Genomic DNA, 16256 nt, shown 5'->3' with positions numbered 1-16256 from the left:
AGAACGTTATTTCTACCTGTAAATCCCTATAATTCTGTATGGTATTTTGACTGACGAAATGGCGTAATGGGGTAAGGGGATGACTTCTCCATATAGTTACGGTTCATCAATAACACAGCGGAACTGTTATAAACGGTAACTCGTCCTTTAAACGAGCAATGTCAGTGGTTCCATTGTCATTCCGTTATCCTAGTGAACCTTTACATGGGATTCAATTTATTCAATTTAATCAATAACCCACCAATCGTGAATTAAAGCACCCATCGGCAGGATGGCGATGTAGTTTGCTGCCAAATTATACGTGCCCTTTAAGATAACGGGTAACATATGCTTCGTGGAATCATCATTTAACAAATATCAGCTCAAGAAATAACAAATCAACATACCTCATAATTTTATGATTCTGCTTGGGTTTTTTGTTTCATATTCAATGAAATATTCTCAATCTTTTGAATTTGCACGAACAAAGTATAGGTGAAGTGCTTTATATGTTCAAAATGGGCATGTAATTATGATATATGATTTGTTACTAATAATTTAGTTATTTTCAGTGGTGTATTATATCAATAGTTTTTTTTAACTAAGTCAACAAAGAAAAACATTGTTTTATGTGGACACTAAAACTCATTTAAGTTTATACTTATTTACAAAAAGAGAAAAATAATAATTTTTATTTAAATTCAATGTTCAATTTCACAACATTCAGTAAAAATCTTAACATCTATCGATTTCTTCATAACCTGTACAAAATTTGGATTGTAAATTTTCTACGTAGCATACGAGACCATTGAAGAGCTCAATCCGATTTTTCTCGATTCCCTCGCTGTTTTTATTTATACAAGTACTGTTAATTGGAGCAGGAAAAAATAATGCACGTGTCTTCGAACCTTGGAAAAAGCATTCTCAACCCCTCCAGCGATCATGAGAAGCTTTTGTTTGCCTCCATTTTCACTGCGCTCATGCATATTCCGAGTGTACATGGACGCTTTAGCAACGTTTAAACTGCTTGATGCAATCCTTCATATCCTCTCCACAATTTTTCATCCACACATACACACAGATACAAAACCTATCGACCCACTGACACATTCGTTTTCTTGCGCTCGTTCACAGGTAAGCATTGCGATGACGCGTTGACGCTTGACAAATCGTTGTGTCCTTGAACCTGTAGAACCTTGGGACCAAGTCTCTGCACTACAGTGCGCAGAGATGCAGGTAAGTTTTTATGGTTTACTCGTATGCGTTTTCCAGTAGAAAACCGTCCTGTCGTACGAAACGATAGAAGATTTCGCAGTACAGGGTGGAATTTTATGGAATTATGGAATTTTATGCGCAGTATTATAGCAAATGAGCGCTAGTTATGCTGCAGTTGGAATCATTAAAATTGTTTTTTTTCTTACTAACCAATTATTAATCCCATCTCACACAACCACATGGTGTTGTACTTATGCATGAAATAAGATTAGTAAAAGAGAATGATTTGAATGTTAAGCAAGCGGTTACGTAGCTAATGTTCCATGGAGCATTAACGTCAGGTTTCAGAAACGAACCAATGTGGTACATATGAATGTAGCTCATTACGTTCGCCATACAGGAGAATGGTAATTTACGTTCCATGCAACCTTGGCTTCAAACTGGTTAACGACGCCTGGCTGTCACGCTGGATGTGTGTACTCTGGTGGCAAAACCGACGAAACGTATTCGTTTGTTTGGCAATACACCATCGCTGATTCTGTTGAGATATTTCATTTTCCCATTTTAGTAAGTCATACACCAGTTGCCCGTGGATGGAATTCATCATATTTCAAAATCGGCTGTCGACTCCGTCACAAACAGTTGGCTGGATTGTAGGCCTTTTGAGCTACGTGTGGACGGCTTTCGTTTTTGTTATTGTTCGTGATAAAGCACACATAGCGGAGAATTCATTTTATGCAGGTGCAAGCTGTTTCCCTCTGTTGGACAGTGAAAACAGAATAGGATTGTCCCTGGGCTCTTAATACGAGCTCCCATGGTGAACAGCTTTGACTCCCTGTGCATTGAATTCCAGGTACAACGAATGAAAGAAATGGAACGTATATTCCAGCAGTTATGAACAAATCGTTCTGGATTTATTTTTGAAAACAAAGATATATGAATTTTGATTGAATGACCGGACGCCGGGAAAATAGTTTGGAATTCCGAAATGCGGTTGTGATTTTCGACATACGATACTATTGGCCGCAAGTTTTGCAGGTTTTTTTCTTTAAAATGTTGTGTTTTTGTCATGGTGCGACTTTGCCATTCTTCACCATCATGGCCAAATGACGGGGTGGTCGTGTGAACGTCATTCATTTAAAGATTGATGTTTGCTTTCATTTCTTTCTCAAAAATTAATTTAGGCTTTTAATTGCTCGTCTTGTTTGGATGCTGTGAAGCATTGGTTTTGGTGGGATCGTTGTTTTTGAACGTGACCGTGACATGGCAGTGACTGTGTGAAAAGTGTTTTTGTTTGCTGACAAACGAGGATGGTTCGTACTATAAATGCAATTTCTATATTGGTACACTAGCGATAGTTACAAAGGGGAGGGAGAGCAGACCAGCGAGCGACCGATAGGCGCTTTTTTCACTGCTCTTGAGTCAACAGTAATGGATGATGGAAAAAGCTTAATAAGATAGCAGAGAGTACCGAATGAGGGATTTTGAACTTCAGATATCCTTTCTATCACCGATTCCTCGTTGACAATGCGATGATTGTAGAAGAGATCGAGTGACTTTTGTGTTTTGTTCATGGTCAATGAACTGATCTATCTCTGTTCAAATAGAATACAATCCAAAAATAAAAGTTTCACAGGCGTTCCACCCTTTTCAATGTGAATTAAAAGCAATGAAATTAAATGTATACTTTCTATCGTTATATCACTCCATTGATTAATTCATTATGTTTTAAAGCAAAATCACATTTTCAGTGAAATATATAACACGTTTTGAGATCTGTATGAAAACAATCTGTGTAAATGTTATGAAAAAATTAATGACAATTTTCTAAAAACAGTGAGGTAGATTTAACCTTAAGACCTATTGTAGACTCTAGGAAGTGAGAAAATCAATATAAATGATAATCATTGCAAGAAAGAAAGAAAAAGATAGAGAAATATAAAACGAGAGTGGGAAAGAGCGAGAGAGGGAGAGAGAGAGAGAGAGAGAGAGAGAGACAGATAAATAGGCAGGATTCTTATCCTATGAAAAATGACCTACTCTATGCGTCTCCTAAATGAATTAGCGACCTAACGTTGTCATACTTTTCCAACTTATTAGTTTTATGCAGGTTCATTAGCTGTGAGAAACGTTTCTTATAAGAATGGAACCATGTCCGACCATTAACTAAGCTGAACATGCTTTGAAACAACCATTGGACTTCAGCTATTGCTGGAAATTGGTGCTAAAATCGCTTTTAAGTATCCATACCGACCGAACCATAGTTACCATGTAATGTGATGCTTGCCATGTAACATGATGATCGTACTTACACATCACATTGGTCGTCGATCACCATCACAGCAGTAAGTGTTTCGTTGACATGAGCCGAAATGGCATAAAGCTGTTAGAAGCGATCTTTAAGACACTTGATCGCCCACGCAATCATAGTATCCTCAAGGAGTTTTCCTTACTAGAAACGTTAACGTTTAGAGGCCTTACTTAGGGTGGAGGGACATAACCAAACTCCTCAAATGAGAAGTCGATAAATGTACAAAGGGCATAGTCCTTTCCTGACAGTCCCTACGAATCTGACTTACCATTGTAATCAGATCAATATTTATTAACAAAAGAAGTGATGGGTTTTGTACATTTGAGTTTGGAATGTATTTTTGTCCTAACTTGAGGTTATTGATATAGGGTGCAATTTATAAACTGAATCTTCTTCTTCTTCTTTGGCACAACAACCGTTGTCGGTCAAGACCTGTCTGTACCACTAGTGGGCTCGGCTTTCAGTGACTTACTTATTACCTTAGCATGATAGTCAGTCTTACGTATGGGGGCACGTTCCATTAGGGGCTTGAAACCTGACGGGCATGTTGTTAAAGTTGTACGAGTTGACGACTGTCGACTCTGGCTGACGATCACCAGACCGACCCATATACTGTATTAGGATGAGGAATTTGTTATTTTGTGACTGTGCTACGCTTTTAGGTTTTTTTTGCGAAAGAAGGTTTCAACTCTTGTTGCTAAAGAAAAGAAGTTTTCGTCGATCTGTGTCTACTTTGCTGCAGTAATGCTTGTTTTGCTTATGTTGCCCGTTTTGGTTGTCACAATTGATTTTCTATGAACGGTATGGCTAGGGTGTGTTGCTTTGGTGTGGATTGATTTGCTGATTGTGTTGAATAAATATGATACTACACACGATAGTGTGTATTTTCGTAATTCCTGTATATCAGATATGCTACAACTTGTTAATAAGCTGTACGACTTGCAATCTGTTCCGTAAGATCAATCATTAAGCTTGACACAATGTATAAACATGTATTCAATATGCAATGAAATAATCAACGAGTGGATTATATTTATACTTACTTACTTACTTATCCGGCGCTACAACCGCTTTGCGGTCTTGGCCTGCCTCAGGAGTGTCCGAAACCGCTCACGGTCTCGCGCCTTCGTCTGCCAGTCCGTTATCCCGGCCTAGATGGCGGACGCCTCCACGCCATCTTGCCACCTCAATTTATGCCTACCACGCCTCCTCTGTCCTTGTGGACGGCGGATTATATTTATACATATGTTTATTTGAAAGCTGGAGTTTACTGGATAGATTACAGGATTATCATTACAGTTGTTTAAAAAAAATATGAAAAATGAAAAACATATATGTATACCGTCCAAAGAACATCAAGGGATACATCTATTAATTTATTTGCTGAACTACGCTGAATTTAAAAAATCACATAAATCAAAAAATGTAATAAAACCTCAGTATCGTAGATCAAACCTGATTTAATTAAAATTGTCTTGATAATAATAATTATTTAATAATCTGCCATGTTGAAACTGTATTATGGAGGTAACTAAAATGATAACTGTTGGATATGTTGCAGCCAACTCAACTGGGAGCCAACGTTAACCGATCTAATCAACTCACGGGTCTGCGTTATCAGCCCTATCGGGCAGATCTAGTTATTGGCGTGGCGATTTCAATTACAACATTAAGGAAATTGCCAACCAACGTTGTCCGCATCGTGAGCACCCTACCGTCTGTATCAATTACAGCGAACAATGTTATTTTATTTACCCATCTAGTACATTTTTTACCCCCACCATCTTGAGTTTGCTGTTTGAATATCATCTTTGCGAAACAAAATCGTACTCGACACAAACAAATTGAACCCTGTTTCATATTCCTCGTGCCGTAGTTTGGAACGGTTCCACGAAGAAGCATCTCGAAACGGCATGGACCTGTCCTGCCAGTACGGGGAATTCGCATGAAAAGGAAGATTTTTCCCCGTTTATACTGAAGGGAAAATTGGATGTAAGAAGAACGTGAAAACGCCACTTGCACTCAAGATTACTCGAATTACATAATTATCAGTTCGTTTGGCTTATTAGGTTTAATGGCACTCGACACTTTAGACAGCGGAGTGTTAGGAGTATGATCAAATCGAAACAGAGATCGAAGCAGGCAGGGCCAAAGCACTGCTGGAGAGAGTGAACGGGTAGGAAAATGGCTCTATCCTCTTCCCAAACAGGCGCTTCATTTTCGATCCTGCAAATGGCTAATGAAGATAACAAATAACACAGTCTGGTTCCACGCCAAGGGACTGGAGACCTGGCTGGAGACTCCATTCCTGTAGGGGCTGTACAATATGATGGTGCTTAAATCGATAAGCAAGAAAACAAGCAAGCAGAAAATTGTTTTTAGGTTGTTTTGGGAACTATGGGCATGAAAGAGCTTGCCGCTTGGTGCGTGGTAGCGGGTAAGCAAATTAAATAAAATCATTCAACCACCCTCCCAATTCTACCGTTTCCACAACCTCTTGGCTGCCAGTTTCCGCTTGTGGTATTTAAACATAACTATAAAAATCGCAATAATACTACAAGGACAAACATCCTTTCAAAATCGGGTTGGGGCATAACAACAGGCAGGCGCCCTTAGCACTCGTCTACCACTATAGCGAATCGGTTTCTGTTCCAGCACCAACAATGCGGTCCCAATGATGAACGTAAAAAGGGAAAGGTCTAATTGATTTCGCAAACAATTCTTTTCCTCACACTTCCCGTTCAAAATTTTTCCCCTATAGTCCCAGAAGAATGTGCAAATTACTGAACGATTTGAGCTTCTGGGCAAATAGAAACAAAGTGTCGGTTGTTTAGTTGCAGATTGTGTTTTGTAACAAGAGGTGGGTACGAAGGGATTGTAAATCTTTCTATCACACTGTAAAAGTATGCCATTTCTGATTGGAAGCAGAACATTTCACATCGGTTGTTGAAAGTTCAGAGCATTTCTATTACAGGGTTTCCCACGATTTATTGGTTGGTTCCCATAATGTTGCTTCCCATATTGTTTTGGTGTGTTACCACGATTTTTTGGTCGGTTTACAGAATTTTTTTTTATTGTATTGATATCCAATCGGATGATACCAATAAATTATGGGAACGAACCAAAAATCAATGGGAACCGACCAATAAATCGTGAGAAACCCTGTATGTTGATCAATTTTTAATAGTTTTGAGCTGAGTTGACCAGTACACATCATGGCATATCGAAGCAGAAAGTTTCTCTTCAATTCGATGCGATCGTTTACTTTTCAACTCAAATAAATCACTAACATTCAAAAGACCATGGTCGTTACTTTATATGTTTAAAAGGTAATACCACGCAACGTTATTTGTTCTAGGATTTGCACAAGATAACATTATTTTTCTTCTCACATCAACTTACTTCTTAAAAATGCTTCTTGTTTTCACAACAATACTACCAGCAAGAAATGAACAAAAAATCATTTCCATAAAATGTACTTTTGTACAATGTGGGTGTCTCGCCTTTTGAACATTTATTATTGTTTCTTACCAAAAATCATTTGGCTTTTGGTTTAAGCTGTTGAATGTGCTGCACGTTCTTCACTTACTAGCATTCTTCCGAAGATTCTACAAACTTTTACCGAACCAGAAGATAAATGCCATTGGCAGCAATGGTTTGCGGTATAAAATTACTTTTTTATAAATTTGATTAGGTTCAATTTTGCTTTGCTTATTACGGTTATTCGTTTACTTTCTCGTGCAACGATTTTGGATGATTAGAAGGCTACTAGCGTCGGATGTTGCGAGTACAAGCTTACGGTGGCACTGAACTGAAAGTTGTGATATTGTTTTGGTTATTGATTTTTTCCTATTTCCAACAAAAAATCTTTACTGATGGTCAAAAATATGTCAACTGAAAGGTAAAGTTGAAGATACTTATGACAAACTTAGTTGGAGAATGGAAAATAGTTTTTGAGAAAACATGTATACATGCCATCATACACAAGGGCGACCAATTGAGTTGTGTTCAGGATTTATTCATTTATCGATGTACAGGACAGACAAAGTCCATGACTTACATTATGACATGAAGGAATTATGTCATAGTAACCCTTTCATATTATCCACTGTCCTTTCCATATTTCCATGTATTTAACAGATCGTTTAAGTTTTCTTGATGATTTAAGTGAATAATGCTGGATTATAAAATAAACGATAGGATAACACATTTTATGGAAATCATCATCCATTTCAATCACCGCACAATTTGCTCCGGTTGAAAATTATTTCCATACCATCGGTGGTCATTCAAACCTGTACAATGGTATTTGAAACAAGGTTAGACTAGGTTCTTCCAGAAATTGGAATTGATCAATGTACCTTTTTATGACTATGCATTCTTCTTTTAATAGTACGACAATGTACTTCACCTGTCAATCGAAATCAATGATCCTGTTTGTTCGACCTTTCAAAAAGTCTTTATATGAAACGACCCCAGTCGTTTTTCAAGTACCAGATAAAATTCATGCTCCCTAGTTCAATGATGGTTCACTGGACACAAAAGCTTCCATCGTTCAAAGTCAAAGGTGCGCTATAAAAAATCCTAATGGCTGCCCAAATTTAACAACCACTTGGAATTGTACCTTTCACTGCATCATTCCTTATGTTTCGAGGATGAACACAAGACACTAAACTAACATATCCCAGAAGGAACAGTGGTAGCTGACCGAAGGTTATTGATAGTTAAAAGACTAATGAAGTATAACTGAAGAATTATCGAATGATACTTGAATAAGTGAATCAATTTCTTTAAAAGTAGATGAACTCATAAAATGCCTATGGTATTTATAATATAAAGAGGCACACACAATTTTAACAAAAAAAAGGTATTCCCCATAGCCAATCACAGACAAATCACAGATAAACCAACATTTCAAACAAAGGAATAAAAAATCAACAACAAAAAAACTAAAAATGTATATAAACTACAATAACGCTTGGCTTTCAAGCAACAATGCAAATATGACTTTTTATCTGTAATATTAACAGTTTTGTACTCCAGATTACCTCTACGGTAGGATTGCTTCTAGCTTTGTCTGAAGCAGGGCCTTTGATGCATCAATGTAGCAGTTCTTCTAAGTTCACTTAAAGATTGTCATCAGATTTGAACTGTCGTGTTGAACCGTCCAAAAGGGCTCCACCCATTCTTTATCGGTCGACATTGCTTTTTGTGTGCTTGGCCATCGCTCAACACCATTACAGAACTAAAATCAGATAAGCTCCACCAGCTGACAATACGGACTTTCGTCGCATCATCTGTGTGGCATCAAGAGCAGATCCGTAGGGTTTTGCTGGCTAATGGGCCGAAAACAAGCTGATGGTTGCAACCAGACAAGGAACAAGGTTCAACACAAAACACTTTCGAACTAAGGAAAGTGAGGAACAAGGATAGAAAATATCTGACCCACTACAGCTACCTTAAGGGAATATTAGCATCGACCGGTGGACGTAGCCTACACAAGAAAAGCTTTATTTTATGCTTGAGTTTATCATTCGCCTTTTCCCGTTGTGAAGTGCGTTGTCTTCCTTTGTGGTTTGGCAATCAGAGGCAAAGACGCTTTGATGTGAAAAATGATGTACCGGAGTGTATATTGTTTGATATTTCAACTTAACTTAACTTAACCGGCAAGAAAACGAAGATGACAATAATGGTGTGAGATGAAATCGAATGCCATTTTGAGCGAGGAATCGATTGAATTTACGAGATCCATACAAGAAATTCTAGCCAAAAAGTAACTTATGTACAACAATCTATCGACTGCTAACAATAAAGCATTCTTTTAAGATGATATATTGGTTACTTCTTTCTCTTGGGTTTCTGAAAAGTTAAATTGCGAGAGCAAGTAGCTAATGGTATATCAAATGATAAATATTGCCTAGGGTATGCTGCCTCTACTTTTTTCTGCAGTTTAAATAAATTATTTCATTTTGATTCAGATTGATTGGAATGTAAACATAAAACATCACTGGGAAGATTATTAAATCCTGAAACTTCGTTATTTTTTCATCTTATGAACCATGAAGACATCGAAGTGTAAATTTCACTCATTTGGCACTCTCACATCAAATTTTCTTCATTTGGTCTCAATTTGTTTACTGTGGTAAAAAGTTCGATCGCATATTATATCGGTAAGATTTTATGTTGTAGTGCTGTCGATTTCTCCAATTTGGTTCACCTTGCCCCACCGACTAAAGAAACATTGCTGTTATTTTTTGTGGTGACTGGATCGCTCTCCCTGTCAGTACATATTGCTGTCCCGGGATTGACGGTCGCCACGCTACGTTACAACGATGCAAAATCGAAATCGGAAAAGCTCGCCCTCCCCAACACGAAATGCATTCGTACCGTGGAGGAAGAACAGGCGTTTATACTGCCATCAAGTGCATCAACCAAAATAGGGGAGGAGATAGGGGAAATCGAACATGCACCTGCGCCATTGAAAATGACCGAACAATGGCCGAACAATGGCCGAAGCGAAAATGAACACTCGCGAAGGAAGCGCGAAAAGCTCTCACAGCATTCCAATTCGGAGCTTTTGCTCGGGGTTTGTTCATTCACACGATTGAACGTTGCGTTACGTCTAAAAATAGAACCGAATGAAATGAACTTCGCGATTCGGGTTTATCCCGGTGATCGTTACTACTCGTTAGTTTATCTTTGACCGCTGTCGGGACTGGTTCTAGGATACACGGTGTCTAAAGGAATTCGCTTTCAGTCTGTTATCTGAATCGTGAAAATAAAAGTGCATTAATTGCTGCATACCTACAACGTTCTCTATACCGTGATCAAGTGATAAGGCGCGACTCTATTCCGTGAGTGTGTGGTTGCAAGAAGGTTCATTTCATTGTACAAGTGAGATTTTTGTTGTTGTTATTTAATAAAATGAGTTTTCTTAGTGGTTTAAGAAGAGTTTGATACCTAATAAGAATGCCGGTGTAAAGATGATAACAGCCTCTGTGTCTTATCAGATTATATAACACGGTTTTAAACCATGCACGATAACATGGTCATTCATAAAAGACAACCTTACAGCTTCCTGCAAGTCGTTTAATTTATAAGTGCGTGTATATAGGTCCACCTAAGTACGTGTTTGTGTGAGCAGAAGAAAGCGTGTGTATGTTGCAAGCAAAAGCCGAACATGTATGTTCACATGCTTTATGTTTGAAGGATAAAAAGCTCTAACGTGTACAGTGGAGACGGCTAAAATGAGAAAAACTTCAACGGCTTCAACGGTTCACCGAACGGTTTCACTTGACTGCTCAAGAGAGGCTGGCGTGTAGATTCAAAGGAAAAACCTTATCATACACACATACACAATCAAGGCGTCAAAAGACCAAACTGGCGAGTTGCGACTGCAACGCGAGCCAATATACCAGCCAGCGTTTTGAGGCACAAGTGGAGCACAACACTTCAAAACAAGTTCGTCTTTCTGCCGCGAAAGCAAGATATATAGGATTAACGTAGCAAAAAATAATCTACCATCGTACAGGTGCGTTGGCAACGCTCAGTAAAAAGTGATATTCTGCAGTGCTAAAAAAGGAAAAGAATAAAGTGAGAAACGTAGTTTTACCTTTACCTTATATTTATGAGTGTATGTGTGTTTTGAAGGTGACACCACGGAGATTGTCTTTTTTAGTGATTATTACTTAAAAAAGAATTAAAATCTCTGCAAATACGAGTGTTATGCGTGATAGTGTAAATGTAAATTACAAGCCTCCCATAACAGCAGTGCTTTACCGCGAATGTGTGGCAAAGAAATAAATGACCTCTTGAGAAAGGCACACACTGGATAGAGGCATTTTGGAGAGGGGAAAGTCAAGCGCGACCACAAAGCGTCCAACAACGATCTACGTATTTAAAAGATAGTGTGTGACGTGGTATGGTAAACCAGTACGCAGTGACCGGGTGTAAAGCTATCAGCCACTGGAAAGTGGATTAACGGGAACCCACAAAATCAAATAAATTATTGCACCGCAGTGCATCGACGTTAACGTTCAAGATTTTTGTGTTTTTGTGGGATGAGAGTGCTGGTGAAAAATGGGTAGTGGTGTAGCGCTCATCATGCTACCTTCTGATGGGAAAAGGGAAAAATCGAAGAAAGTTATTCCATTATACCTGGATTACCGTGCCACAACCGAAAATATAATCTGTCGATGTCTAATTGATTGTGTGGTTGGGATACTACGCATACTAAAACTTGTGCATTATGGATAAGTTCTGTTGTGTGTGTGTGTGTGTTAAAGAAAGAATTTCGTTGTTTGGTATCCAACAGGGTAGCGGTGTGTGTGAGTGTTAAAGAAAGAAATTCGTTGTTTGGTATCCAACAGGGTAACGGGACGCACTATAGCGCTGGGTTATATTACTCTCACACTTCATCCTAGGAAACAGGATAAAGTTTTGCTCTGTAGACAGAAAAGTAGCAAGCAAAAAGTCTGAATTTCTAAGCTGCAAAGTGTTCTCCATACGTGTTTTGAATAAGTGTTCACCAATTTGCGGTTTCTTTCGAGTGTGAATCTGGCTTTGTTGGTGTGGTATGATATTAATTTCCTTTCTATTTTTCAGTTTTCGATTGAAAGTGAAGTGTAATTGAATTTGATAAGTTTTCCTGCCTGTTATCTGCAACAAATTATTCTACACTGCCGTGGAAAAGGTGTATCGAAGTGTTAGCAGTGAAAGGTTGTGTGGTTTTACGGTAGCACAATATCTTAAAGTGAATTATAAAAAGGAAAGATTAAAATTGAAAAAAAAGTTGCTTGAGCGAGTGTAAAAATCACAAGCGGGAAAGAGTATCCCGTACAGTGTGAGCGTAGTACGCCGCGCAAATCATGTGTAGTGAGTACGAGTTGTGGTTTTGACTAGTGATACTGCAACTGATCGGCGTTATGGTGGACCCACTGAAAATATTTTGGGTACTGACAAACAGCACTTATTTAGGTAAGGACGAGACGCACACGCGTCCACGCGCCAAACCAAACATCTGCATTCGAATGTATGATTTAATCGCCTTAGACACATATCAGCTCCAAACCGAAACCGTCGGCTTTTCTGCAGTGCTGAAACGAACCATAAAACGATGTTCCAACTTATTGGGAAAATTCTACAAACATACTTAAAGAACTTGGAAATGGAAAGCTGTGGCATGAAAAGCATCATGATTGTCTCGATCCATTCCAAGTATCGCTACCATTCGACGAAGGGGCTTATGCATTTCCATTTTCAGTAAATCGGGCTTAGACTTTTTTTCTTGGGATCTTCACAACTAGAAAGGATTTCTATAGCTCAATGGCAGACGAGTGCGTTGTTTTATTTGTGTGATGATTATTTCTCGTACGATTTTGTAAATTCACCATCCGTTACATTAATCCTTGATTGTTTCAATGCTTTTGGCACACACACACACACACACATGGCAGTTCAATTGAATCGCTCGGGGCATAGGATTACAGAGACAAGATTGTACAAAAGAAATTGTACATTGTTTTGAAGAAAAACGTAAACCATTTGATTGCCGCTCTCAGCTACGCTCTCCCCAGAAAGACACAAGCCCTTAAAGCTTACCAGCGTCCTCCAACGCATCCATTTGCGTAGCACGATTGAAACGGCAGCCCTCGCCAACCCACGTCAATCGGTGGCGTACATGTGGACGAGAAAGTATTCACAATCCTCTTGCAGCACATTGTCTGGACAGCGTAAAGGATTCAAAGCTTTCATGGGTTCCATCTTTCTGGTACAGCCAGGCGACAGTCGAAGGATTGCTTCTTGGAAAGTGGATGTTATCGACGTTTTTGTGGCGTCTTCGTTTCGTAGGATTTGTCGGTCTTTTCCGATGGGGGCATGAGTCGCTTAGACCGCAACACTTTCTTTGGGTAGCTTTTTTCATTGCGTATTTTTGCGAGCGTAGGTGAGGAAAGAAATGTGTTGGGTCCTTTACCCAGTGTGTTGTGACACATTTTTGACGCTTCATGGTTTATTCATGACATGTGTGTGTGTGTCAACCGCCATCAAACCCGAGAGAGTAGAGAATTAAAGCAAAACAGTTGATCATTTTAAGGGTAGAGACAAATACATTCCAGCAAACACGACATTTATTGGTGCAAGGGTTTGAGTTAATTGGCAACCGTTTTCAGCTCATAAATTCGTTACAAAATGCAAACAATAAAGCTGTAAAAAAGGATCGATCTACAAGGGTTTCATTTCCGATCTCAATTCCCGGATGAATTAGGGCAGTAGTGTTGTGTGTGTGAAATAGAATGTGAAAAAGTTACTAAACATGCAACAATGTCGTGTCAAAGCAAGTCATTGCAATAAAACTGCTCAAATTATTAACTTAGCGCACGATACCAGACATAGCAGACTCAACCCTTAAGCCTGCAGCACGGGATGATAAATTTTATTATTGTTCGTGCCGTTGTTTACTTCCATGTTTAGTGCTGTTTGTGTCAAAAGCGAATTCAACTGGAAATAAATTCCACTACCAGCGCATAGCAACGCAGCTGCGTCTGAGCACAAATGTTCCGTTACGAGGGCCACTTCCTGGTCACATGGCGGATCGATCACAACCGGACGGAAATCATTATTATCGCCAAGCACCAGTAGCTAAAGGCTTATCGAGAATTTGGTTGTCATCGTTTCAGCCCCATTTGGTGCAGTAAGAGGGCCACTAAATTTATGTACATATATACACCGTACGTTCCAGTTCCCGAGATTTGGTCTGGAAATCTTCATAGTCTCGGAAGGATAATTAATCATCCAATAAGAGTCACTCATGCAGGCAAGACGGGGATGAAAGAATGGCAAGTTAATAAAAATATTGCCACAACCAGACTTCTGCCACCGCTCGTGTACAATGGATTGTAGAGTGTGTTCACGAGGTGAAGTGGAACGAGCGAGCAAACACAGAACCCTCTTCCGGTCAGAAGTGTTAATGGTGAATGAACCGCAACTGAGCCAACTCGTTTTGGGGTGCCATAAGAGCAGAAGAAAAGCAACAATCCGAGTGGAACCGGGAATGTTTCCCACTTTGTGGCGGGAATGCTTTCATCTTGGTAAAACTACTTGCAATCTTACCAGACCGTAACGTTCCCGGGGCGTGAATAATCACATTTTTTAATGTACACATGGCACTTAGTTACGAAGTAAGTTATTTAAGATAAAATATGAGAGCAGAATGATCTGGAATAATGTTTACTATTTGTCATCTTGTAACGCGAGGGAGTGGAACAAAGGATTGATTTAACCTACATGTTTCTAGCTTTCAGGGAAAACCGAGTTACTTTAATATTTTACAACAACGGTTCATTTTAACCAAGAATCGATTTTTACTGTATAAAAGAAAATATTTTGAAGGAATAATAATTTTATTTTAAAATAATCAAAAGAATAAACTTCACCAACTTAATGCTAAATTACACACTTCCCGTTGTGGCTCAGCCTCTCAATCTCTAAAAAAAAACTCAAGCACAGGCGTTTAATCAACTGAAGTCAATCAGCAAAATCACCCATTCTCCCATCCACCGTTATCCATCGAGAAGTTTCTCCAAGCTTTCGATACAAGGCCGATAAGCATTACTATGCGAGTGAAGATGTCAACTCATGGTGAAAGCTTCACCGCCATGATGGAGACGCGTTTTAGCTCAAGGCGTCCTGGGAAACGGGTCGAACGCAGGCAGCTGTTAACTAGTCGACTAGTAACTTTTACCCTCGTGATATTTTTCCTCTTGATGAAACAAAATGGGGCCAATCTGGTGGTACAGTCGTCAACTCGTACGACTCGACAACATGCCCGTCATGGGTTCAAGTCCCGATAGGATTGGCCCCCATACGTAGAACTGACTATTATGCTATGGTAGCAATAAGTCATTGAAAGTCAAGCTCACTTCACTAGTGGGTACTGGCAGGCCTTGACCGACAAAGATTGTTGAGCCAAAGAAGAAGACGATGTTGAAATAAAATATAAAGTAAGGAAAACAAGAAAACATACCAATCATATGTACCACATGAATTCATAAAAGGAGGATACGGAGGTTCAATACACCGCAAGCGTATTGCCATATTTTTTAATTTGCTTCGACCTCAATTTTCTGTGTGATTGATTGCCAGGGGTGCTACTAATTTTTGCACTTGTGTACGCGTATTTTTTTATCACAATTCTGCGGGTGCTATTCCCACCTTCAAACCTCACGAGACCGGTGTAGAGAAAATCAACCCTCGTCGTGCAAGCTGTCAGGAAACCATTAGGTATAGCGTGGGTTTCCATTTCCATAACCCCCATCACTTGTATTGGGTTTCCTTGGTTCCTGGTAGGGTAGTCGAAAAACCTTACCCACCCGATACCCTCGTCAAGCAAACAAGTGCGGATCGGTGGTTTAGAGGCACAAAGGTCAGCCGAGGGTCACGGCATAAATGTTTCACCTTAACAAAGGGAAAACATTGAAGGCATGTTTGAGAGAGGGTGTTGTGTATATATTTTTTTAATCATAAGTAACACTCTCTTTCTTCTCAATCGTTGAGAAGACGCTAACTCGACGCAAAGCAATGCTCCTAAATGATTTTCATCATCTTATAACAACATTGCAGTCTTTAGAAAGATGAAACTTCTGAGACAAAAAAGTGTTGTAAAACGATCACCACAAACTGATAGCCGCTGTTAGTGAGCTGGGTTAAGGAAGGAAAAGGTTATAATTAAAACAATTATCCCATCCCACCAAGC

General features: G+C 39.2%; 1 protein-coding gene across 7 annotated transcripts in view; it reads left to right on the top strand.

The window, feature by feature from the left end:
- LOC1279129 (neural-cadherin) overlaps window positions 1–16256 on the top strand; it is a 273365-nt gene that overhangs the window by 131648 nt on the left and 125461 nt on the right. For 3 of the 7 annotated variants that reach the window (XM_061656694.1, XM_061656689.1, XM_061656695.1), the window contains exons 1-2: window positions 10187–10399; window positions 12110–12481. The exons of 2 other annotated variants lie outside the window; for them this stretch is intronic. In XM_061656694.1, coding sequence (XP_061512678.1) covers window positions 12430–12481 — 52 coding nt within the window. In that variant the 5' untranslated portion in view covers window positions 10187–10399; window positions 12110–12429. Of the gene's footprint in view, window positions 1–10186; window positions 10400–12109; window positions 12482–16256 lie in introns of those variants that run through there. 2 more of the 7 variants (XM_061656690.1, XM_061656691.1) reach the window with 2 other exon arrangements.

Source organism: Anopheles gambiae, chromosome 3 (genome assembly GCF_943734735.2).
Source record: "Anopheles gambiae chromosome 3, idAnoGambNW_F1_1, whole genome shotgun sequence".
Classification (NCBI taxonomy): domain Eukaryota; kingdom Metazoa; phylum Arthropoda; class Insecta; order Diptera; family Culicidae; genus Anopheles; species Anopheles gambiae.
Note: the sequence above shows the minus strand (reverse complement) of the source record. Positions and strands in the feature narration are given on the sequence as shown.